This window comes from Anabrus simplex, chromosome 1 (genome assembly GCF_040414725.1).
Source record: "Anabrus simplex isolate iqAnaSimp1 chromosome 1, ASM4041472v1, whole genome shotgun sequence".
NCBI classification, from domain to species: domain Eukaryota; kingdom Metazoa; phylum Arthropoda; class Insecta; order Orthoptera; family Tettigoniidae; genus Anabrus; species Anabrus simplex.
In genome coordinates this window covers 1,516,220,363-1,516,245,160 of record NC_090265.1, presented here as the reverse complement: position 1 = coordinate 1,516,245,160, position 24,798 = coordinate 1,516,220,363, and the positions used below count along the sequence as shown (strand labels likewise).

Below are 24,798 nucleotides of genomic sequence, written 5' to 3'. Positions count from 1 at the left end.
ACTTGCTTTGATTTACGAGCGCTTTGGATTACAAGCATGTTGCCGGAACGAATTATGCTCGCAATCCAAGGTTCCACTGTACATCTTAATCGCATCTTTAAAGTGCAGTTTTAAAAAGTAATTAGGTCTGCACGAGCCAATTTGTTTCACCTGTATCTGAGAAACAGTGCTAAGTTATAGCCTCTAAAAGCAGTATGTGGCAGATGCTAGGCGATAGTCCAGTACCTTAAAACAATTATCGCAAACATTTTCGAAAATGAGAGCATTAGGGTATGGAGGTTGGAAAAAGAAACAGTTCTGAAAATGAGTAGGAAGCTAGTTGAATGATTGGTTAGTGGCTGAGATTTTGATTCTGTATAATCGGCGACCTGTACTCAACAGAATCGTGAAACTAATAAAATTATGCTCGTTACTTGAAAATGTTCAACAAAGAAGGGGAAAAGGAAATAAAACACGAGGCTGTTGCACTGTTCTTACGTGGGTCTACCGTAACCCAAAGGACAAATCTTCACCCTCCGCGACGTCTAAACCAGTTTTGAAGCACTTAATTTATTTCTGATTGCTAAATAACAGATAATAACAGCATCGTTTCTTTTATGTGCTGGCAGTAATATGTTCATTTCGTAATCGATTTTAAAAATCATTTTATTAGGCCTACAAAATTAGGTTAGTTTGCTAGTGTAAAATAGCTAAAAAATTATTAGAACTAACGACATGGTAATTTCTGTTACGGCTTAGAAGCAATCGTATATGGGTAAAGAATTGCCCTTCAACACCATTCCATTCCAACTTGTCTAATTACCCTAATGACGACTATTCAACACACCGCACAAACACCGCAGCACACAGAGCGACACGGAGTGCGAGACAAGTAGAAGATCACATCCCATATTCGATAAATGCGCTATCTGTGGTCAGCCCATGCATGGAGAAAAGAGACAATGGCGACATGTAAGTGGCGTGTGTTTGGGTACAGAAATATATAAATATCCATTTTTAAAAACTGTCGTTTGTGGAGTTTTCTTAGGGTACATTTGATCAAGTAAGATAAATGTTGAAGATACCTATGTGACTACCAAGTTATGAAGAATATGAAGTATAGTGTGTAAACATAGTGCATTTGTTTGAGCTCCAGAGTGGCCCATACCCGAAAAGTGACAAATGAAACCGACTCGATCAAAGTATTGTGATCAAAATGCTTAGGTAAGCTCGATAAAAGTGGCCAGGTTTTTGGAATGTAGGCCTCATTAATACCTGCAACTTATTCTATTACTTTTGTTTGTGCATAAAAATAAACATACATTACCCTTAAGGTTAGGTGTATTGAATTGTTACCAAGACTAGATACCCACTGTCTTTTTCATGTCAGTATTAACTTCCTGAAGTTGATGTGGATATATATCAATCATCAATTCCTTATCTTCTATGTTTATTTGTTACTTTAGGAAAATTCTTGAAACACTTGATTTAAGGATTAGCAGAGGAGGTTAATGGATAGCGAAGGGATGGTAAAGTGAAAGGACATGAGCCATAATATTGCAGGGATGGCGCCCTTTGTCAGGTATGTATTTACTTTAGGCCTATGCATTTATCCATAATTTTTCTTTGAATGTATTGTAACATTGTTTGATCATTGTTAATTTCAGTATGCCAAGGGGGAGGAACCACTTGTACTTCCAGGGTCCTGGTGGAGATGCACAGCATATGCAGCGTGGTCCATGCTTTCATGATGAGCGTAGTGAAAAGCATCTTACTAATGCTTGCAGGTTAGTATTACACTATTTTATGTGCTGTTTCGATGCATGTACATGTCTTGTAGGATAAGTGTATTGAAGTATGATGGAGACGTACTGTAGGCTTGAATTTCAAAAAAGTCTATTAGTCCTCCAATTCTGTTGATCAACAATACCTTGGAATAAGAATTTTATGCTGTTACCGTGATAACTCCAGCCCTCAGTTAGTCATATAGTAATTGTTTATTTTACAGTTCTTTACTGCATGAACTCTTCGGAAATATCTGCTGGAATGATCATAATAGTGACATTTGGTAATAATTTATTATGATTCACGCAAGCTTTATAACATTAAAGTAGAAATCATGCAAATCTTCCGTAGAAGAGGAGAGATGTGTTCATTGCGATATCTAGGGACCCACCGGCCTGGCCCCAGAAGTACATTTACTTTTATAACCTAATAAAGAGTAGACGTGATGCTTCTGTAGATCGGCCGCTGATGGGAAGCGTTAGAAATTATTGAGAAGTAACGTTTTACAATAGCTGAAGTAGCAGAGAGGAGTGATCCTTCCTCTATGCTTGCTAGAAACCCACCATCCCGCCCCAAAAAGTTTTCTTAATTATATAGGAGAATTGAAAGCAAAACAGCTTGAAAGAACGAATTGCCACCATTATCTTTGTTTCTATTGGCCAGCTCCGATCAGCTGTGGTCGGCTGTGAAGAAGTCTATGTAATTTTTTTCCTGCTAGAGGTCGCATGATCAGTGGACATAGGGTTACCACATTAGGTGTAATTGTATCCCCCGCTGTAATTAAGGCACGGTTTTGGTCATTCAGTCTCTGTCGCAAAAAGTGTGTAGATGAACATAAATTGAGGGATATTCCTATAATTCAGACCAATGGTCTTGTCACTAGCCGGAACTAATCTAACCTATCCAGACCAGTGGTTTTGTCACTTACCAGACCTAACCAATCCAGACCAATGGTTTTGACGCTAGCCGGACCTAACCAATCCAGCCCAATGGTTTTTGTCACTAGCCGGACCTAACCTGTCCAGACCAATGGTTTTGACACTAGATGGACCTAAGCAATTTAGACCAATGGTGTTGTCACGTGGGTTACTAGAGGCCTAGGGCCGCTTCACGGCTCTAACCTGGGGCCTTACGCCCCCAGACCTTTCCTTGCGCCCAGCCCAATTATCTTGTCACTAGCCAGACCTAACCAATCTAGCCCAGTGGTCTTGTCACGAGCTGGACCTAACCTCCGGACCAATAGTCTGTCTTGTCACTAGATATGTTTAGGTTGGCAGCTCTATATAGCTGTTTCAGACGTCACCGACCTGCGCCATGTTGTTCGTGTAGCATTTTACATCATTTGAGGCACGCTATTTTGTTTGTTCAACCACGTGACGTCCTGGCTCTCGACCGCACTCCGGTACAAAGATGGATCTCTCTGTCTGTGCGTAGTGTTTATTTCTGGACCCGCTCTAAGCCGGTTCCCTTTGTGAAAGGATTTTATACCGTATTTACGCGAATAATCCCCGCATACTTAAAAAAAAAATTGAGGTACGAAATTGGGGTACAGGTTTTATTTGCGTCGAGGTTGGCAACGCTCCTGTTTCACATAGTTTTCGATATTGGGTGTAGAGTTATGCTTTGTGCAACTGCAGATGGAAGATAACTGCCCCCATATGTCATATTACAATGGAAAACAATTAAGACTCTTAAATAAAACTGCCTTTATATTAAAAAAATAGTTTTTACAGTGTAATTTAAATTCAAATTTTCTCAGCGTCATGATGGAACGCGTCCTCTGGAACGTGCAGGGGTAGCGTTCCAATCTTTCACTTGCTCCTGTGTGTCTACAGTGTGTCTCATAATTTGAGTGAAATTGTAATTCGTCACTATTCAGCGTTTTAAGGAACGCCACAATGTCACGTAGCAGGCAGTGTGCAGAGAAACAGAATCCCGAACACTGGTGATGCCGACAGTTGGCGAAAAAGCGTGGTCCATAATTATAATCAATTCGTATGCACCAAACTGTATTGTCAATACCAATGAAACTGCTTTTTTAAATTTTTTTTTTTATACCGAGATCAAACGGGCGCATGGTTTAGAGGAGATAGGGTCACTGCACTGTATTGCAATGCAGACGGAAGCGAGAGACTTGCTACTCCCTCCCCTCATCATAGGAATGTTTGATAAGCCACGGTGTTTTAAGGGCCACGGGTATCAAGGCATCTAAAATGCATACGATGAGTAATCCAATGAATAAAGCACTTGCACAGGGGTGCCAGCATAGATTTCTCCTCGACTTTGAATCATATTTTTTTTCCTTTTTTCTTTCGTTGTGTGAGGTTATGTTTGCCAGTGCATTATTTGATTACTGTAAATGCGCCTTGGTGGATACATTTTGGATTTTTTTCGTGGCATTTGAAAGGTTTAAACTGTGAATAAATGTTAATTGCATGCGGTCACGTAATTCGAAGTTACATTTTTGCGTCTCTACAACTTCGAATTAACAAGGTTTTACTGTATTGAAAACTTACAAACGAGTTCGAAGGTGTGTCTGTTTCAAGTGTTTACATTGCACGAAAAGATTTATCCCCCACTGGTCGTGTTACTCTCCAAGTAAAAAGAATTGCGTGTGCGAAGTGTTTTAGACGTGGAGTGTGACGAATTTGTAAGTAATTTAGGAGAGGATTCTGTAATGGAAGATACAAAGAATCTTCCGACGTACAGCGAATCGAGCCTATTGCAAGTTCAGATTAATGAAATACCTGTCACATAAGAAGGCCTACTTGCCAATTTTCATGGCAAATATATTTTATAGCAGTGATAATGCATTTTTATCATATCAGATATGTTCAGGCAAATTAGCTATATCCGTCATGTTCATATTTGTGTAAAGACCACGTGGAACTCGAGGAGTGATATGAAATGTTTGTTTATGTCTACGTTACTTTTTCGCTGGAAGGAATTTTAGTTCATTTCATTTTTCCAAAATTATCCTTCCTAAAATTAGGGTGTGGGGTTTATTTGGTGGCGGGGATTATTCGCGTAAGTATGGTATTAGTAATGTAACCTATTGACAGATAGAAGCACTGTTTTATTCCATTGATGCATTCGATAAACACTTCTGTGCAGTAATTCTGTGGAATGAATAACTTGTATCTTAATAGATAATAATGTTATTTGCTTTAAGTCCCACTAACTACTCTTATGGTCTTCGGAGACGCCAAGGTGCCGGAATTTAGTCCCGCAGGAGTTCTTTTACGTGCTAGTAAATCTACCGACACGAGGCTGTCGTATTTGAGCACCTTCAAATACCACCGGACTGAGCCAGGATCGAACCTGCCAAGTTGGGGTTAGAAGGCCAGCGCCTTAACTGTCTGAGCCACTTAGCCCGGCAGCTTGTATCTTGGCAACCTCATCGTAAGCAAAATCATGGCTGCCTCCAAGTTGAGTGACGAAGCAATTATAAGGGAATTTTTAGAAGAGAGTGACGTTGATATAGAAATAAGAGATGGAGAATTTAGTGGAAGTGAAAATAGTTCGTGTGCCAGTGACGTGAGAGCTGTTAAAATGTGTTATTGAATTTTAGGCCTACATTTGATGTTACACCAACGGCTTCTAATCGTCTTTTACACGATAGGGAATGGAACTGGGAGCACGTTAATAATACTCCAGAGTATCATTCATGCATCGCAACTGGTGAAATAGTGTTGTTCAAAGGCCCCTAGGACAATGACCTAACGAACTGCAAGTTGTGAAACAATTTCTAACAGCAGATTTTTGGGAACATCTAACCAAAGAGACAAATGCTCATGCATGCTGAGGATATAAATAGGGTAATGTCATATGAAAAGGAACACTGGTTTCCTGTATCTGTGGATGAAATTAAGGCACATTTTCCTCTGTGTATCCTAACATCACAAAATAAGAAGCCCTCACTCCAAGACAATTGGTCTAAGCGCAGGGTTATGGAGACTCCAATTTTTGTAGAAAACCATGCCTTTCAAGAGGTTGTTTTTTGAGCTTTACTTCGCACCGACACAGATAGGTCTTATGGCGACGATGGGAGTGGGAAGGAAGCGGCCGTGGCCTTAATTAAGGTACAGCCCCAGCATTTGTCTGGTGTGAAAATGGGAAACCACGGAAAACCATCTGCAGGGCTGCCGACAGTGGGGTTCGAACCTACTATCTCCCGAATACCGGGTACTGGCCGCACTTAAGCGACTGCACCTATCGAGCTCGGTCAAGAAGTTCAAATCTATAAATAAATTCCTCCACTTATCTAGTGATGCCCCTGGAACTCCTGGTGGTAAACTTAGGAAAGTAAGGCATGTGCAAGATTTACTTTCAGATAGATTTCCAAAGTTCTATGTGCTTGGTGAAAGTGTCTGTAGATGAAAGTCTGATGGAGTTCAAGGGTAGGCTTTCATACGTACAATATAACCCATCAAAGAGAGCCAGGTTTGGCATGAAAATATACAAGGTGTGTGCATCTGATAATGGGTACTGTTGGAACTTCAGAATGTATACTGGGAAGGAGAATGGCAGTGAAGTACCTACAGTGGGATTACTTTCTTTACCTTCAAGTGAAAAAGTAGTTATGGAAATGTGTGAAGAGCTTTTGGGTTGCTGGAGAATGCTGTACATGGACAACTGGTACAGTTCACCAACATTATTCAGAAATCTACTGGATAATAAGACTTATGCTGTTGGTACAGTGAGACCAAATAGGAAGTTCATGTCCAAAGAACTCAGCAGCGCAAAGCTGAAAAGGGGGGAACTCACCTTCATTTCCAGTAATGGGGTTTTGACTGTGAAATGGGTAGACAAGAAGGTGGTGCACAGGCTCTCTACACAACATAGCAGGCCAGATTACCTTGAAGTGGTGATGTATTATGGCAAGAAGAATGTTCAGACCCAATCTTGTTGTTGATTACAACTGTGGAATGGGTGGTGTTGATTCTCACGATCAGAGACTCAGATCATTCCCCTTGATGAGGAAGTATGTAAAAGGATACAAAAATATATACTTCTACATACTAGACATGACACTTCTGAATTCCAACATCATTCATCCCCTCCTCAACCCTGACAAGAAGCGAGTAGGCTTTACCAGCTTCCGGATCAATTTGGCCGAACAGCTGTTGGCAAGTGTGACCTTGCCTGACTATCCAAAACGAGGACGCCCAAGCCCTGGGGATACACCACTGAGACTTCAGGGAAGGTACTGGGGACACTTTCCAACCAAATTATCCCCAACAATGAAGAGGGTTGTCCCATTGCGGAGATGCAAAGTCTGTGTGACATGGGGTCTGAGGAAGGAATCTTCATTTGAATGCCACCGGTGCAAGGTGGTGCTGCACGTAGATGACTGTTTTATGGTCTGCCATACACATAAAGATTTTACGAAGTACAGCTGACAGTAGTTTGGATATTTCCTCTCATTAGGTGTCTGTAAAACATACTTTTTCAGTATCAAAGATATTATCATGTAAAGTAATGAAAATAAATGGTACACCATGGCATAAATTCAATTAAATGGTATTTGAATGGGTTAATGTCTGTGACATCGTGCGAGCTGTGCTATACGCGGCCTGCTTGCGGAAGAATTACCAGAGTAGCACATGGCATTCTCCATTGCTAGAATAGCTACTGGCATTGTTGTTGGCCAACATATAATTGGATTTGACATAATTTCCATCAGTTATGGTAATTAAATTCCATTACCAACCTGTGCAGAATAAAAGCACAAATAAATTAAACCAGTAAAGGAAACAATGTACGTCCATGCCAGTGGTTTATTAACCATCCTGCACAGTGTTATCTCCAGAAAGTTTCGTCAGCCGAGTGGCAGGAATGAGTAGCTGGGTGGGAAATACTACATAAAAAATGAATATGACAAAATTTCAGTTTATTCTTCTCAGGACATTAACAGTATTGGACAGATAAATATAAATTGCAAAATTGAACTATTTTAGTGTTATCACAAACAACACATAACAGAGTATTTTGAACTTTTAGTGTTCTACTGCTTGTACATAATCATGTAACACTGGGATTTACCACTCGGTTGCTGTGAAGTGCCATATGGGTTTGTGACGTCATGCGGAATCGAGTGCTTACATGTGATTCCACTTTAATCCAGACACCGTTTGCACTCAACACTACGTGATGATCAAGCTAAACATTTAAACTCTGATATAAATCATGCAATTATGCTGACAATAATTGAAGACTGGAAATTCCAAAGGGGCTAAGTACCATTTTTGTGAAAAATGAGATTTTGCTGCCTGTAGGAGGTATGTATCAAGGCCAATGCCTGAAGAAAGGTTCCAAGTCCGTACGTGCTCCTGATAGTTTCCTATGACTGCTCCTAGATTGCGCGGGTGGTACATCCAGCGCATGATGAATGTCGATAGGGGCTAAGTCCACTTTCTGCCACTGGCGCTCTGCTCTTTATCAGTCGCCATATGTTAATGAAGATGGCTGATGTTACAGTGCGTAGTGATTCTATAGACTGTGCTGGACCAAAAACAATGAAAAGATAACCCAAAAGTGTAAGTAAGAGAGTGGTGGAGAAGAAAAGGAGAGTGTCTGGTTTATCATACAAGACAAGAACAGGAAAAGCAATATCACCCAAGCAACGGCCAAGCATGCAGGTATGAGATCAGTGCGTTAAAATTTAATGCTTCACAGTAATATTGCATGATATTCATTGAATATTATAGTAGTTTCCTAGATTTCTTGCAGTGTTATTAGCGACAGTAATATATAAATATAACTTTGTTGCATTACAACTAACACGTTTGCAATATTTTGTTACCTGCAAATGCGGGTATGATTGTCACTCCTTGTCAGCAGAACATAAGACGAATTTATTTACTATGTTCTACCAGGAAGATGAGCAGACACAACGCACTTTTTTAATGGGGCTCATGGATGTTATTCCAGTTCAACGTCGGCGAAACGGAAAGTATGCAGATCCACAGCGAAGTCGCCGCCAGTGTACATTGATTTTTACGGTTCCTGATGGTGTGGGTGGACATAAGCAGGTATGTAAGAAGACCTTTATGGATGTTTTTGGTATTTCGAAGAAAAAAATACAGTCGATGGCGCAGAAGAAAAAGGGCGGTGATACAGTTTTCTAAGACAAAAGAGGAGGAGCATTTAACAGAAAATACACAGATGAAGATTGGCAGATGGTTCGGAACCACATTAAAATGTTGCCTAGAGATGTGAGTCACTACAGTCGAAAGCGTACAACGAAGGAGTACCTAAGCCCTGATCTTAATATGAACAGGCTATTTACTGCTTTTAAACTAAAATATCCAGATACTAATGTGACATATAAATTTTACAGAAAAGTTTTCCTTACGGATTTTTCACATGTATCCTTGCGAAAGCCACGATCAGATACATGCCGAACATGTGACCGACTCGTTCTAGAAGCTAAGGCAAATCACCAGAATGCTTACAAAGCTAAGCAAGAACTTGAGTTGCACCATCGCAAAGCCGAAAAAGCCGCATCACTGGTAAGAAGGGATGCAATTTTTGCAACGTTACCAGATAGTGATACGTGCACTGTATCCATAGGTCTCCAACAGGTAATGTTTGTACCATTCCTTACACATTCAGATATGTTCTATCTAAGACATCTCTCATGTTACAATTTCGGAGTACATATGCATGATACTGGTGACGCAACGATGTGTATGTGGAATGAGAGTGAAGGTGGCAGTGGGGCCAATGAAATCGCGTCCTGTTTATTTACATTTTTCAATCAACTACACAGCATTACAATGAATGAAGAGAAAGCTGTGTGTATGGAGTGACAACTGCTCCGTACAAAATAAAAACAAAGTAATGCTATTCGTGTACATGTTCCTTGTTTCTTGTGGTGTGTTTGATTGTATTGACCATAAATATCTCATATCTGGACATAGCTTTCTGGCATGCGATCGAGATTTCGCAATGATCGAAAAGAGAAAGAAGACAGTGAAGTGTTTTATTCCCGATGATCTGATGAAGTTAGTGAGATCATCACGTCATGCAAAGCCATTCAGAGTTTTGGAAATGCATGACTCTCACTTTCTGGACTTTAACACAGCAGCAGATAACTTGCTCACCACCAACAAACTGAATATATCAACTGCATCTTGGATCAGAGTAACTGCCCCAGGAGAAGTCAAAATACGAAGAACCCTGAATGAACTTGAAGAGTGGACGACATTTAATGTCCTGAAGAAGGGAAAATCTGTTTCAGATTTCCAACACATTGAAATAAAGCAAGTTGAGAACCGCCATTGTATTTCAAAGGAGAAGAAGAAAGACCTTTTAAGCATTATTCAATATTTACCTGAAGAATATAGGAAGTTTTACCAGGATATTTGTAGTTAAAAGTGTGTAAAATGTCACAAGAAGGTATTTGTTACTCTCCTTCCACATCCTCTTGCTATTGTAATAATTTGTTTACATCAGAAGAAAAGTGGACTTACCCCTTTTGTCATCAAAAGATAAATGGACTTAGCCCTTTTCTAAATTATCATTTTTGTTTTGGTACTATGTGCTTACTAGTTGTTCAGTTAAGTCTGTGAGTTAACTACCAGGCCACAGCAGCCTCTAGTGTGCAATATGAGTGTATTATTTGTGTCAAGTAATTGTTCAGGGAATAAATTGGTTTTCTTTAATTATCTCAAAACTTTCATTTTGGTACTTAGCCCCTTTGGAATTTCCAGTCTTCAATTATGATTTATATCATTTAAATAAACAGTTTAACACTATTTACTGCACCGTTCCCGCATCCAGGTGAGGATACATGAGTTCCAGACTAGCTCTTGATAAATAAGTCCATCTGATTAATATTGCTGGGTTGTGGGTTCCGCTTGAGAAAGTACGCCGATGGCCTATGGTAAATCTCAACCTACGCAGAAGGACGTCTCCAACACGCTATCAGTCGGATACCATACTCACATGTCGCCGTAATTAATAGCAAACTTCAGGTTACTACGATATTTCAAGTGATTCGTACGTGTTACTAACGAAATCGCAATCAGAAAATGAGTCATTACAGCCTTACATCTAGTTCTTATACTAAGTAGGCATTAAAAGAATTATGTAGTTTCACTGTTCAGCTTTTATTGACTATTCAATCTAAGTATCAAGTAAATGTCATGTAAGATGTCGTTAAAAGATTTCCTTGTACGACGTAGACAGTTTCATAATGCTATAGGCATCTCCATCAGTTGCAATTACGTTGAAATAAGGAAAAATAGGTTTGGAAAAACCCGTAACAAGTAGTTGAAAACTAGGCCTTAATCATCGATTCATTAACTCTGGCCTGTCGAAATACTAAGTCATAGTTAAGTCATGTTCGCAGAATCAATTGAAAAAGAAAAATATATAATTCAAATGAAACATATTAAATAGAGTTGAAAGAATTAGATGCATCCAATTGATTAAAAAATGAAAAGAAGATTATTCTCCCTACTATATACATCATTTCAGATTATAGTTTCAAATTAGAATGTAAAACGCAGTGAAAATAACCAAATAAATAATTAATTAAGATCTGGAATCTCTTCTCACTGAGCTGGATTGCTCCTCAAAGTTACCAAAAATTCTATCATTTAACCTTTAATTCACATATGACTAGTGAAACGAATGTCACTCTGCTAAAACTTAACATCTGTGTCCATACACAGTAGAAAATCGTATGGGAAAGCAATGTCTGTTTTCTGAGGACTTCAGTTAACTCATATGTTTGAAAATTTGCAGGTATGTTTCATATTTCATAGGGTCTGATCTCCATATCAGCAAATTCAGGTCCACTCTAAGTCGTAATTAATTTCAAATTAATTCTATCATAAGGCTTATGTGGCTCATTCACTCAATTATTATCTTAATCCATGGTTAAAATTCAATTTAAGTGCGTATCTGGCTGAATGTAGCATTGCCAAGTGTATTTAATTAACTTTCTAACAAATTATACCATAAGTGGAAAAATTGACCAGTGATGTGTCAAACTGCTCCCATAAAATCATGAATTAGGTTACCATGTGTGAGAGTACTTGAAAATGGTCATAAATAACTCAGTGAAGGCCTAAATATTAAAGTTATTAGCCTCTTGGCTCATCTGATGATCCTGCATACTCAAACAACTCTGTATTGATGGCATTGAGATCGTATCCTAACCTATTTTGTGTATCTGGGAATACAAACAGCAATTGAAAACAATACATTTCAATATATACCTTAGCATGCGTAATTTACACATACTATCATCTCTCAGAAGACTACTATGACCAACCTTTCAAATAAAAATAAATATCACCATCACAACTTAACATACGCTTATATTATTTCTTCATTCACCATTTATCACTTCAAATATCACATAACATTCATATTAGTGCATCTCAAGCACCCATCTCATTAAATACGCTGCATATGTGCCATAACCTACACATATAAAAACATTATCCTTACCGTCATAGTATCAAAGAAAAGTGTATCACAATACTAAGCTGTACTACTATACTTCGTCGTAAACATTCCCTAAATACGATCTCCAAGCTTGTTATTTTGATAAGCCATCACACATGTATATTGAGATTTATATTATACTCTAACACTTCACTGATAACGATTAAAAAATATCTATTAATTTCTCTCACACCACATTGATAAATTTGCGAACGGCTCTCACTGGTATTTTACGCCTATATATGGGATTAACAGTAACTTCAGATGAATACCTACTTCTATGTAATTACACTTCAATATTATATACGCACGCACAATGTCACAAATCATATCACACATAGCCAAAAAGTAAAGGTTTCTACTTACGAAAAACGACTCATAGGGGACTTAACTTTGCTTATTGGGCCCTGTCTGCCATCTCGCTGTTGATCATCGGGAATGGTAGGCCTCGCTCCATGGTTCTGCTTTAGGTAATCGGGTCCATCTCGTCTTCTGAGCTGATTACCAACCCTCCTGGGTCATCAATCTCGTAAAGCATCAGGAACAGAATAATACAATGTATTAGTTAATGTTGACATGCTGCAATTTATCTTCGTTTCATACTGCCTATGATATCAGAATATATGTGCTCTGGGCCGTCTAGTTTCGCTATAATAGTTCTAACTGAGCTACTATTTGTAAATTCTCTCGCTTGCTGAGTGAATGCAATTTTTCCGTGCTTATTAGAATTGCACTTGACAGCTGGTTGGGCTCTGCTCTCTACGATGTGCAGTATCAGACAAATATAAAGCTTCCAAGTCCAGTCGTGACGTATTAGTTGTACCAGACTTGAAGATTCCTTTTTGCTGGTCTTAAATTTCGCGCAGTTATTTCAATTTATACAGTTGACGTTGAGCGGGCTGCCGCGGATTTTATTCTCCGTCAATAGTTGATCTTGGAAACAGATAAGTTGGCTTATTTCTATACTCGACTCCGTCTTACTTGGCGTAGTGCTGAATTGTGTCTAGAGTTTTAATGGAAGTCTCTTTTTTTTAATAATTAGTTTAAATAATCCGCTTCTGTCATTCTTTTCTCACAGCCTTCTAAGAATGGTTCTTTCGGTGACTACCGGTTTAAAGGATTATCATTTCGACTCGTACCGATGTTAATTATTTTCACCTTGACCTATTAATGGTTTGAACGCCATTTTTGTTCCTACTGCTGCAAATATAGAACGGTGAAATGGCACATTACGTTATATTTAGAGCACCCAATGACTCAACTATGTATTAAAACTATGTAACTAGCACATATCTAGGTTATGTTAGCCGGGCGGTCTGTAAAAACGGCAGGGCGGTGTGCCCATTAAAAAGGTCCCAGGGAGAACACTGCTGCATGCTAAATTAATTCAGCTTTTCACCACCAGCCCACATTGAATGTGCTGCTATTATACGGCAAGAAGAAAGGAAGAGCTCCAGACCAATCTGTGTTATGAGAACATGGCCCCATCCAGTCCAATCTCTTGTCATGAAAGGCATTTTTCTGTGGCCGAAGCGCATACTGTCCGCACGGCAAGAAAAGAGGTCATTTAGTAGCTGTAATCTATCTTTGCACATCCAGGCCAGTGTCATGGAAACAGTTGCCCTTTTGGGGCCACACTCCCTTTGAGAGGCTTTTTTTTTCCTGTGGTTGCAGCACATACTGTCACCGCAGGCAAGGAAAAAGGTGTTATAGTGCCCGTAACCTATCTTAGTTCCTAAGAAGACAGCTCAGCAGCCCCGTGCACCGTGCGATCTTGTGGTCCGCGAGAAATAAACAAATGACAGTCATACAATGCCTAGATGTTTGTGATGCAAGTGGTGACCCATGGTACTAGTGTTGCATGAACAAAGGGTAACTTTTGCCATGACATTTAGAGCAATTTTTGTGTGTTGAGTTGTTTGGTGTCTAATTACAAGACTGGTAATTCAGACATAATTGTCGAAAATTATTTATTTTGTAATATATTTTTTAACAGTGCTTCAGTACTACCTGGAAAGATTTATATGCAGGATAGGAAAATACGGTACATCAAGTTACAAGCGTGCACTTATTTTCTGGATCAACATTTATGTCATTTATTTCGAAAAATGAACGAGGCAATATCTATGAGTTAGAAATATTGTACCTTTTCTCTTGAGTTGGCTCTGGGGTGTTAAACTTTTTGTTAGGTACTAGGAGAGTGCCACCCATTTTTTGCCCGATTTGCAACTCTCTAGTTAAACATTCATCACTCTCTCAATTTATACCCATTCTCAGTGAAACTTTTTTCTGTTTTATAAAAGGACCAGGCAAGTTGGCCGTGTGGTCAGGGGCACGCGGCTGTGAGCTTGCATCCGGTAGATAGTGGGTTCGAATCCCACTGTCGGCAGCCCTGATGATGGTTTTCTGTGGTTTCCCATTTTCACCCCAGGCAAATGCTGGGGCTGTACCTTAATTAAGGCCACGGCTGCTTCCTTCCACTCCCAGGCCTTTCCTGTCCCATCGTCGCCATAAGACCTATCTGTGTCAGTGTGACGTAAAGCAACTATTACAAGTTGTCCATTTCATGACCGTATCGATGTTTAATCAAGAAGTAAATATAAATAACCACCTAATCGATACTTTATTAATGCCTCAGGCAAAATTGAATAAAATTAAAACTTACAGGACATGTTTCGACCACTTAGTGGTCCTCTTCAGCTGTATAAATAAAGAACTGAAAAGAAAAACATTGACAATAAGCACAAATAAACGTTTATTTATAGTTCAAATTGGAATAAATCATGAATTTAAAAATGTAAAATTCAATTACTGAAAATCCACATTTTAAGGCAAATATATAGTTCTAAAAATTAGTGTGACACACTAGCTGATAGTGTTTCTTGTAGTACAGCATCGGACTGTCATTCTGGATAAAATTATGTTATTTGGAGTGATAATATATCATAAAAATGAAAATATAAGCTATAGGTTCAGCATCATGAGGAGGGGCATGTTTCAGTTCAGGTAACTCGAGGAAAGGTTGAGATGGTTGGTATGGTAAAACACTATCACGGGTAACTTCACTAAATAATGGCAATGTGCGATATTCTTAATACCAATATTACCGTGGAAATCTTTGTTACTTTCCAAATTATCTCTAACCTCGGCATTTGATGGTGTTCCACATCAAAAATCATTTTCAGAATCACTCTCACTGACTATAACCTCACTAGAAGTGTTTTCAACACTATTATGAAGTCAAGTTCACTTTCTGACTCGACATAATCATTGTCATTCTCTAAACTATGTATGTAATTAGTTAGAACAGCATTGTTTGTAAAAAAAAAATTTAAAAATGATATTTGTTCATGGTGTCGACCTCTGTAGATCTTTTGCCACTAATTTCACCCTATAATAGGAACCTGCGTTTAAGTGTCATTGCGGAAGTGTAGAGTGTTGAATGCGAGGAAAGGAACGTTAAGGACGACACAGACACCCAGTCCCCAGGCCAGGATTATTAATCATCTACAATTAAAAAAACCTGACTCGGCCGGGAATTGAACCCGGGGCTGCCGGGCAATAGGCGGACGCGTTGCTCCCTACACCGCGGGGTCGGACATCGTTTGTAAATAGTCGTCCCATAAGTCCGCCAGCACTGTTGACATGTGCACAAGATGTGCAGATATGAGCTTCAAATTTTTAAATATTCGTCACATGAAAACAAATAATTTCATGGGGCTCGTAGTGGTAAATTCGGAGACTACACTCCTTCCTTGATAATAATATATAAATACGTGCTACCATCTAATGGAAAAGGAAGAACTATGGTAGTTTCCAAATGAGTCTGCATGAGGGATGATATATCATTCCTGGCACTAGTCGGCATGCCCACAGAGGAATGAAAAATCATCCCTTGGCGCTCAAAGTGTTAAGACACCGTCAAACTTTCACTGTTTACTGATGTTTCCCTGGCAAGTACATCTGGTAAATGTAAATATTGCTCATGTTGGTTAAATTAATAGAAAATTTTATTCTGAACATGGTGAGCTACATTATTGATTCTTATACAGGTTGGGGGGCCAAGTGTTAGAAATGAACAACTTTGTTGATATTGTTCATGTATGGTATTCATAGTTTCTGTGTGCAGTTGTCTTCAATATCCCTGTGCAGCTTCGGGATATTTTCAAGATAAAGATTTTTTTTAAATCAGTTAAAAATTATATAAAAGTATACATAGTCATTTTTCCTGTTTTTCTTCATGGTGTGAGGTACATTCTGCTTGATTGACACAGCTAAGAATATTCACCTATGTTTCAAGACAAATATGTAGGAGCTAACCTACATATCATTTGGAATTTATAATTCTTCTCAAGGTGATAGGTTTTTGTCTCCAGTTTTCCCCTTTAAAACAATAAACACCACTACTGACACCTCCAGATTAAGAGCAGATTTATGATAAAACTTACATACCTGGTGGATGAAATTCAGTTTAGAGGTCCAATATGGCATGGCTTGGATGACGGCGCAAGCCAACACGGGCGCTCAAGTAAAGGGGATCTGGAAGCTTAAGACCATGTTCGAGCCGCTCACAGGCTTCTAGTATCTCATGACAATACCTTTGGTTTGAATTGGTTAGGTCTAGATTGGTTAGGTTCAGGTAATGACAAGACTATTGGGCTTCTCACAGACTCTGCAAGATATTCACCGGGCGAGTTGGCCGTGTGGTTAGGGGTACGTGGCTGTGAGCTTGCATCCGGGAAATACCTAGTAGGTTTGAATCCCACTGTCGGCAGCCCTGAAGATGGTTTCCCATGGTTTCCCATTTTCATACCAGGCAAATTCTGGGGCTGTAGCTTAATTAAGGCCACAGCCGCTTCCTTCCAACTCCTAGGCCATTCCTATCCTATCGTCGCCATAAGACCTATCTGTCTCGGTGCGACGTAAAGCCACTAGCAAAAAAAAAAAAAAACAAAAAAAAAACAACACGAAGATATTCAATTGTTTCTTAAGACACTTTGTAGAACACTAAAGTTTGTAGGACCTCCTACATGCCATTTGAAATTTATTATTTTTCTAAAGATGATAGCTTTTTTTCTCCAAAGTCATTTAATTTATCCTAAGATTTGGAGAAAGGAGCTGTTGGCTGATAATATAGTTTTCTCCCCCTTAAAATAATAATCGCCACTCCTTGCATCTTCAGATTAGGTGCAGATTTTGAGTTAACAGTTTCTTTTTATGAATTATGGATTTGTATAGGAATGGCAAGGCAAATGATTCAAGTCTATTTTTTTTTTTTCTATTAAAGCCTTATGAATGCAATTATTTTGGTTTCACACTTCCACTCCTGGTGATTGCTAGAATGGTATTTTAGAGACTATGGTTGAGCATAAGGTCACCAGGATAACAAAGATATATTATGACTAAATTATTGGAACAGCAGATTCTACAGGATCATTTTTTTAAGCTTTGGTCACAACACCACTCATGGCATGGCTGGTGCAATGACACTCAGCCGCTAGCCGGTATTATGTGCACCTTTCCTCCCCACTATATTGTGTCAATTCACAGTTATAGAAAGCTATTTCTAGTGAAACTATTAGTCTTAAATTCTTAAATTTAATCTTACCTGGTACAGGCAGGTACTTCACGCCTCACCTCATCACCACCCATCACCAAAGCAGGCTGTTCTAACATCACTGGTTAACAGGGCCAGAGCGATATCAGACGCAGAACACCTCGAAGAAGAGAAAGAACACCCCACGAGAACCCTCAAGAGAAATGGGTACTCGCTCAATAACATCTGACGAGTCTTTAGAAAATCAGAAGAAAACAAAAGGCCTGCATAGAAGAAAACGACAAGAAGGAAGAACTGACCTGCCCAAAAACAGCGATACATCCATACATTTAAAACACTACAGGCAGGATCGGCAATATACTGGGCAAATATGACATAAAAACCATCTATAAACCACACTGGAAGCTAGCCTGTTATCTACCACTAGTAAAAGACGCAACAGAACTACAGGCTCCTGGAGTATACCAAATTGAATGTAGCTGCGGAACTTCTTATGTTGGTGAAATAAAACGTCTGATCTCCCCCCGCCTAAAAGAACATATCCATCACACCATGAAGCAAAACACAGATCTTTCAGCGGTAGCCAAGCATTCCTACGAAACAAGACACGGAATATCATTTGACAAGACCAAGATCCTAGCAGCTATCCCTTGGAAACTGGAAAGGAAAATCTGTGAGCTATCGAAATCAAGAAACATCCGAACAATATGAATTTAGAAGAAGGATATAAAATCAGCAATTCTTGGATGCCTATCATACAGACCACAACTTAAACACGCAGGTCGAACTTCCATTTACATAACAGCGCGGGCAAGCCCCAGTACCTGGCTGTGACACATACTTTCCAGAAATCTCACGAGACAGCCAGGGGGCTTACATCAGCCAGAAAGGCTAGGATATATAAGACCAAGTGTAGTGTGATTGCTGCCTGGGAGACTGATTACCTCGGATCAAGTAGGGGTATTTTAGTCGCCTTGGCAAAGAATACTGCAATGTATTCGAAATGTCGGCAAACTGTACATAATGTACAGAAAACAATAACATGGTTCAACGTGGAAAATAAACTAAATAATGGCATTACGTTTGATATTCAAAATATTGTCCCTCAGCTGTCAAACGCGCTTGACACTTGTAAACAGATTTTTCAGACACTCGGTGAATCTCAGCCCGTATGATATTCAAAATAACTTGCCCAATGTTCTCTTATAGTACTTGTCCTGTGAGAGGGTTGTTCACAAACACTTTTCCCTTCAGTATCCCCCACAGATAATAATCACAGCAATTTAAATCGGAAGGTCTAGCGGGATAATTAACCACACGGTCTTCGAAAACTTCCCATATTATCTCCAAAGACCAATCAGCAGTGTGTGTCATTGCATTATATTGCATGAAGTAACCATTATTCCTTCCTTCTGCCGTCAGCTCTTGAAAGAATGGCGTGATAATGAAGTCTATATTTCGGTCAGCATTTATTGTTTCGTGGAAAAATCTAGGCCCTATAATACTATGAGCACTTATTGCGCACCAAACTACTATCTTTACATCATGAAGTGGACAGAGATCCAGCTGGTTGGAATTTTCTGCACTCCAGTAGTGATTGTTTTGACTATTTATGTAGCCACTTAAGTGCAGTCATGCCTCATCACTAAAAAATGATTCTGGGTCAGCATCGCGAACAGACTGAAGCCACCAGTTACAACACCGAACCCTAGCGAAACTTTCAGGTCCATTTAATTATTGGGTAGCGGTGGGTTTGTATGGTTTGGCTTTTAACATTTTTTTTGCTTTGTGGGCAGAAGATTAGCTTGTATGGTATGATGCGATAGGGATTTTTGGTAGAATTCTTTCCAAGAGAGCTCCCATTTCATCAGGCTTTTCCTCTGTTAAAACAGTTTGTCTTCTGCATGTTTTCTTGTTAAGAATGGACCGGTGGTGCAGAATTTTTTCATTAAATTACATACCGTATTCCTGTGGGCAGGGAGGCTGCCAGGAAATTTGCGATTGAATCAAAAGCAACACTCTCTAACACAAGAATGCTTTGCATAACACAACACAGTGAATACACGCTGTTCTACTATATATACGTCACTCATTAAACACACAATAACTTTTGTATTCATATAGAAACTACGCTATTTCAAGGCTAAGGCCACGCAGAAAGCGTTTTGATTTAGCATGCATTAAGAAGCGGTCTGAGCAGTTGAGTGCGTAGAATAAAGCCAGCAGTTGAACATGGCCATGGCCAGACCAATAGCAGAACCGGCTCTACTGCTCACACGCTTACTGTTCAACGCCACTTCAAGCCATATCAGTTTGTTTTTTGTTGTTCAGCTGTAAGCGTGTTGTCCCGAGCTCTCCATGTCTTTTGGAACAGAGGAATTGATTCCATCAGTTTTTAAACGACCGGTTCTGTATCTCTCAAATATTTTAAAAACAGGAATGTTACTTCGGAAGCATGGAAAGAAGTCTGTACAGGAGTAAAGACATATGAAGGTAAGTTACACTCAGATGAATATTTAATTATTTATTTAAAAGCACAGATAAGAACACAACTAAACCATGTTTATACACAGGCCATTATTTACTGTAAGTTAATTGGTCACAAAACGTGAGATTGGTTTTGGCTGTGTGTTTCTATGTTTCGTTGTGCAATACATTTGCAGATATTGCGTATTGATTTTTGTTATTAAAGTACTGCGTAAACTTGTACCTGATCGAATTAGCTGTAGTAGAATATTCATTGCATGATTTGTAATGAATGTTGTTCTACTAGCAGGTTGATTCTCCAAGTTCAAACTATTTGTGTCTGTTACCTCGTTAATTATCACACATTTGTGCAACTCACATGCAGCTCGAACAGTAGTGATGACAGTGTTAGGTGATGTGTCTATAGCTTTTCTTAAAATTTGCCATCATCATCCTTTCATGTATTAGTGCTGTAGAAGAACTGATATGGTCTATACAAAGATTTGCATTTTTCACGGCATTTCTTCCTGGGGCGTTCCAGATATCTTTTCCCATCGGGGCAGTAGTTTATGACTGCTAAAATTTGCCATTTAGCAATTAAAATTCCAAATGCACATTCTACTTTTTGTCTACATCTTGTCAGTCTGCCGGGCTGAGTGGCTCAGCTGGTTGAGGCGCTGGCCTTCTGACCCCAACTTGGCAGGTTCAATCCTGGCTCAGTCCGGTGGTATTTGAAGGTGCCTTGTGTTGGTAGATTTACTGGCACGTAAAAGAATTCTTGCGGAACAAAAATTTCAGCACCTCGGCGTCTCCGAAAACCGTAAAAGTAGGTAATGGGACGTAAAGCAAATAACATTATTATTTCTTGTCAGTCTGTAGTTGAAAATATGTTTGGAATCATCCAATGATTTTCTTGGGAAAGGATTAGAGGAAAGAGGAGCCTCATCACCAGTGAGGACAAAAGGCACTTCAGTCAGTGAATTGGGTAATTCAGTTGGTGGTAGAATATTTAAACAATTTGTTTCCAGCGACTCATGTAATTTCAAACTCCTGAAAACACAGTCATCACTTTTTCAGACTTTACAGCTCACATCAATAGCTACAATTTTACAGTCTGCATCCGCCATCTCATGTAGAACGATAAAATAATAATGGTTGTAATTGAAATAATAGGATCCACTATCATTTGGACGTTTTATTCTAATATGTTTCCCATTAATGGTGACAATGCAATTAGGAAAATTAGTTTTAAGGTACATGTTATCAGCAATACTTTTCCACATTCTTTCATCAAGGAAAGGAAGGTATTCTTTCATTGGTAATTCCCATATTGCTTCTGTGCATCTTTCACTATTGAAGCCACATTAGTTTTGCCCATCCAGAATGCAAAAGCCAGGGAACGAAAAACATCCCACTAGTCAGAAATCTGTAAGAATTAATAATATTACCATTCAAGACGTGAATTACTTCTAGCAATTTATATTGATTGTACCAGGTGTTCACAATTAAACGTTATGGTATTCAGCCTGATACAGCACGTGCTGTAATGATCATAGGAGTGAAATATCGTAGACACGCTCACAAATTATGCCAAAAAAATGATTAGTTCTAAATTTTGCCACTAGTTGAAAATATGGCACTCTAAGCGGTCAGACCATGCAATATTCCGTAACTCTAACGTCAAAATGTTCTTCCGGTAGAATTACGTTGCGTCAGTTCCTTGGTTTTTACAATGTTTAGTAAAGCTAAAGGTTCCACCTATTCAATATGTTATCGTAATGGTCTATTTAGAACATCACATATTTATTTAACTTATCATAAAATACATCTTTGGGACCGGTTTCGGCAATCCACTATGCCATCATCAGCCATTGAGTTTTTTATAGCAAGGAACATTCAAAAATTTTAAAAATATGCAATAGCAAGTCCTATTCTTACATGAAAAACATTAAAAATATAGCTAAATAGCATAGGCCCATTGTACTATACAAATAACATGTCTTTTTTGAAAAATACAATATTATTTAGTGCATCTAAAATTTTTAATACTAAATAAGTTCCTTGGTTGATAAAGATGTTGATTCCCATAGGGAACCTGATATGTTTGTTCCAAATGAGTAAATTTATAATACCGATATACACCAGCGTCAGAAAGTTTAGACTCACCCATGAATTTTCACTTACCATGAAAGATATGGGCTATTTGTTGAAAATCAACATGGAAATACCTATGTTTTTAGTACTAACTGGTTTTATTACACATTTCTCTAGATTTTCTTTTATACTGATCATTCACAAGGAGCTAGAAACACAATCACATCATCTTAAGCAATCACACCGCCTGTTCATCCACCCTTTGCTTTGATTACTGCTTTACAGATGCGTGACATTCTAGCTGTTAATTTTTCCAAAGTCATGGTATTTATACATCCCCAGGTTTATAACAGACATTGCCACAACCCATCCACATTGCCTGGTGCCTTTTCTTTCACTTTCCTGTCAAGCTCTTCCCACAAAAGTTCAATAGGTGACAGATCAGGTGATTGAGGAGGCCAGACCATTAGTTCCAATTTTCCTTCAGCTTGTTTCCTTTCCAGATACTGCTTGCACAAATGAGAGGTGTGTTTAGGATCATTGTCCTGCTGTAGAACAAATCCTTCACCAATCAGCTTCATTCCAGATGGCACGGCATTGCACGAAAGGATACGTTGATATTGTTTCTTTTCCAGTATTCCCTCTACTTTCACCAAATCACCAACCTGATTATTTCCAAAATATCCCCACACTGTCACATTTCTTCCTCCATGCTTTACAGGTAGAATTATGCTGGATTCTATAACCCTTTCGCCGGGGCGGCGACGAACGTATTACATGTTATAAACCTCATTTTAGGTCCGTATTGAAAATTTAACAGTTCAACAATGATAAAGGTGTTTTAATTTATTCCACCTATGTGGAACTAAGAATTTAATTATGTAACAACTATACGTGAAAATATAAGTATTGAATAGGTGGAATAAATTAAAACACCTTTATCATTGTTGACGAACGTATTGGCGACGATTGAACCGAATTTTTCAAATTTAGATTCATCCGTCCAATGCACCCTTTTCCATTGTTCACCGGTCCACTTAGCATGCATTTTGGCTCATTGTAGCCTTTTCTAATCGTGAACAGTTTTCAACAATGGTTTCCATGCTGCTATGGGACCAAACAATCCCGCCTCCAGCAGACGATTTTTCATTGTGGTCTCAGACAGTCTCTACAATATCTACCGCTGTACTCCTTCTGTCATGCTTGCTGAGGATTTATGGTTTTCTTCAATTTTAGAAGTCTTCCTTGGACGTCCACTGCGTGGTCGGTCCTCACAACTACCCATTTCCTCTCTGCGTTTCACTGCTCTGCGAACACTGCACTCTTAAAATTAAAAAAAAAATTCTGCAATTTTTTGGCTCGACCACCCAGTTTTTCTTCATCAGCACAAGCCTTGGCTCTGTTTTCTTAGGTTATATTAGCCTTCTTCCCCATATTCAATTGTTTGATGTGTGTTGTTACCGTAGTTATGCCCAGATAACATCAATGTAGAAAATAAACAATCTGGTACAGAGATTAACATACAACTGCTCGGGATAACTTCTGTAGGCTGTCAACTTACAAGACAGCGAGGAAATGAGAAGGACAAGTAATCGCGTGAGAGAGGCATGTTTATTACCTGGGAAAGGGCCGGAAGTTATCCAGGTAGAAGCAGGCAGTAAGAGCTGGGGACCATAAATCTGTCAACTTCTTTGAAAAGATAAAGTAAAATCTCCCAATATGCACTGAAATAGCTTTATGAAGTGCATAAGTAACAGAACTAAAGTACCACTTATCACACAGAAAACAGTTCTTTAAGAAAATTATTAATTTTCGTAGGTGAGTCTAAACTTTCTGACATTAGTGTAGTTGGTCTGTTATTGGACATTATACATTTTACAACTAACTCATTCCTGGTTGCCAGCGTTTCGCCTCACTGTGCTAAGTTGGGCTCATCAGTTGGTAAATAGCACACCTACCAGGACGCGTGGCTATTGAATTCCGTGCAGGCCACTCGAACACGTCAATGCCAACAGACACAAGAAATATTCTGCAATGAGTGTCCATATGAGAGATACTGGCCACCAATATACTGACATAAATAAGACTTGACCATTTTTTAAAAAGTGAGCAAAGAGAACCTGATGAGCAATTATGAAAATATTTATATAGGTTTGGACCAGAGTATTAATGCAAACAAACATTTGAATGATGTACAAGAGAACAAAATTCTGTTATATGGACAGATCCCATCGCTTTTATCATCACGAAAAATTAATCATTTGAAGTCGCCTCCTCTAAAACAAACATCCCACCCTCTCGCTCCAGCTAAGGGCCAAGCTATTTCCCCTTCCCCCACTAATAGCACTGTTCCCCCCCTACCGCCCCTAGCCAAGTTCGCTGGGCAAAAGAAAACATAATTATAACACGCGCAGTAGCGTGGCGAGAAGAAAGTCAGAGCGAGACTCAGTCAT

The 24,798-nt window shown here is 39.0% G+C and overlaps 1 protein-coding gene across 1 annotated transcript in view; it reads left to right on the top strand.

Moving 5' to 3' along the window:
* Positions 1 to 854: 854 nt before the first annotated feature.
* Positions 855 to 24,798, top strand: part of pygo (pygopus) — a 214,287-nt gene continuing 190,343 nt past the window's right edge. Inside the window, exons 1-3 of the mRNA XM_067138006.2 lie at positions 855 to 1,203; positions 1,446 to 1,561; positions 1,647 to 1,766. Of these exons, the coding sequence (XP_066994107.1) occupies positions 1,524 to 1,561; positions 1,647 to 1,766 (158 nt within the window). The 5' untranslated portion in view covers positions 855 to 1,203; positions 1,446 to 1,523. The remainder of the gene's footprint in view (positions 1,204 to 1,445; positions 1,562 to 1,646; positions 1,767 to 24,798) is intronic.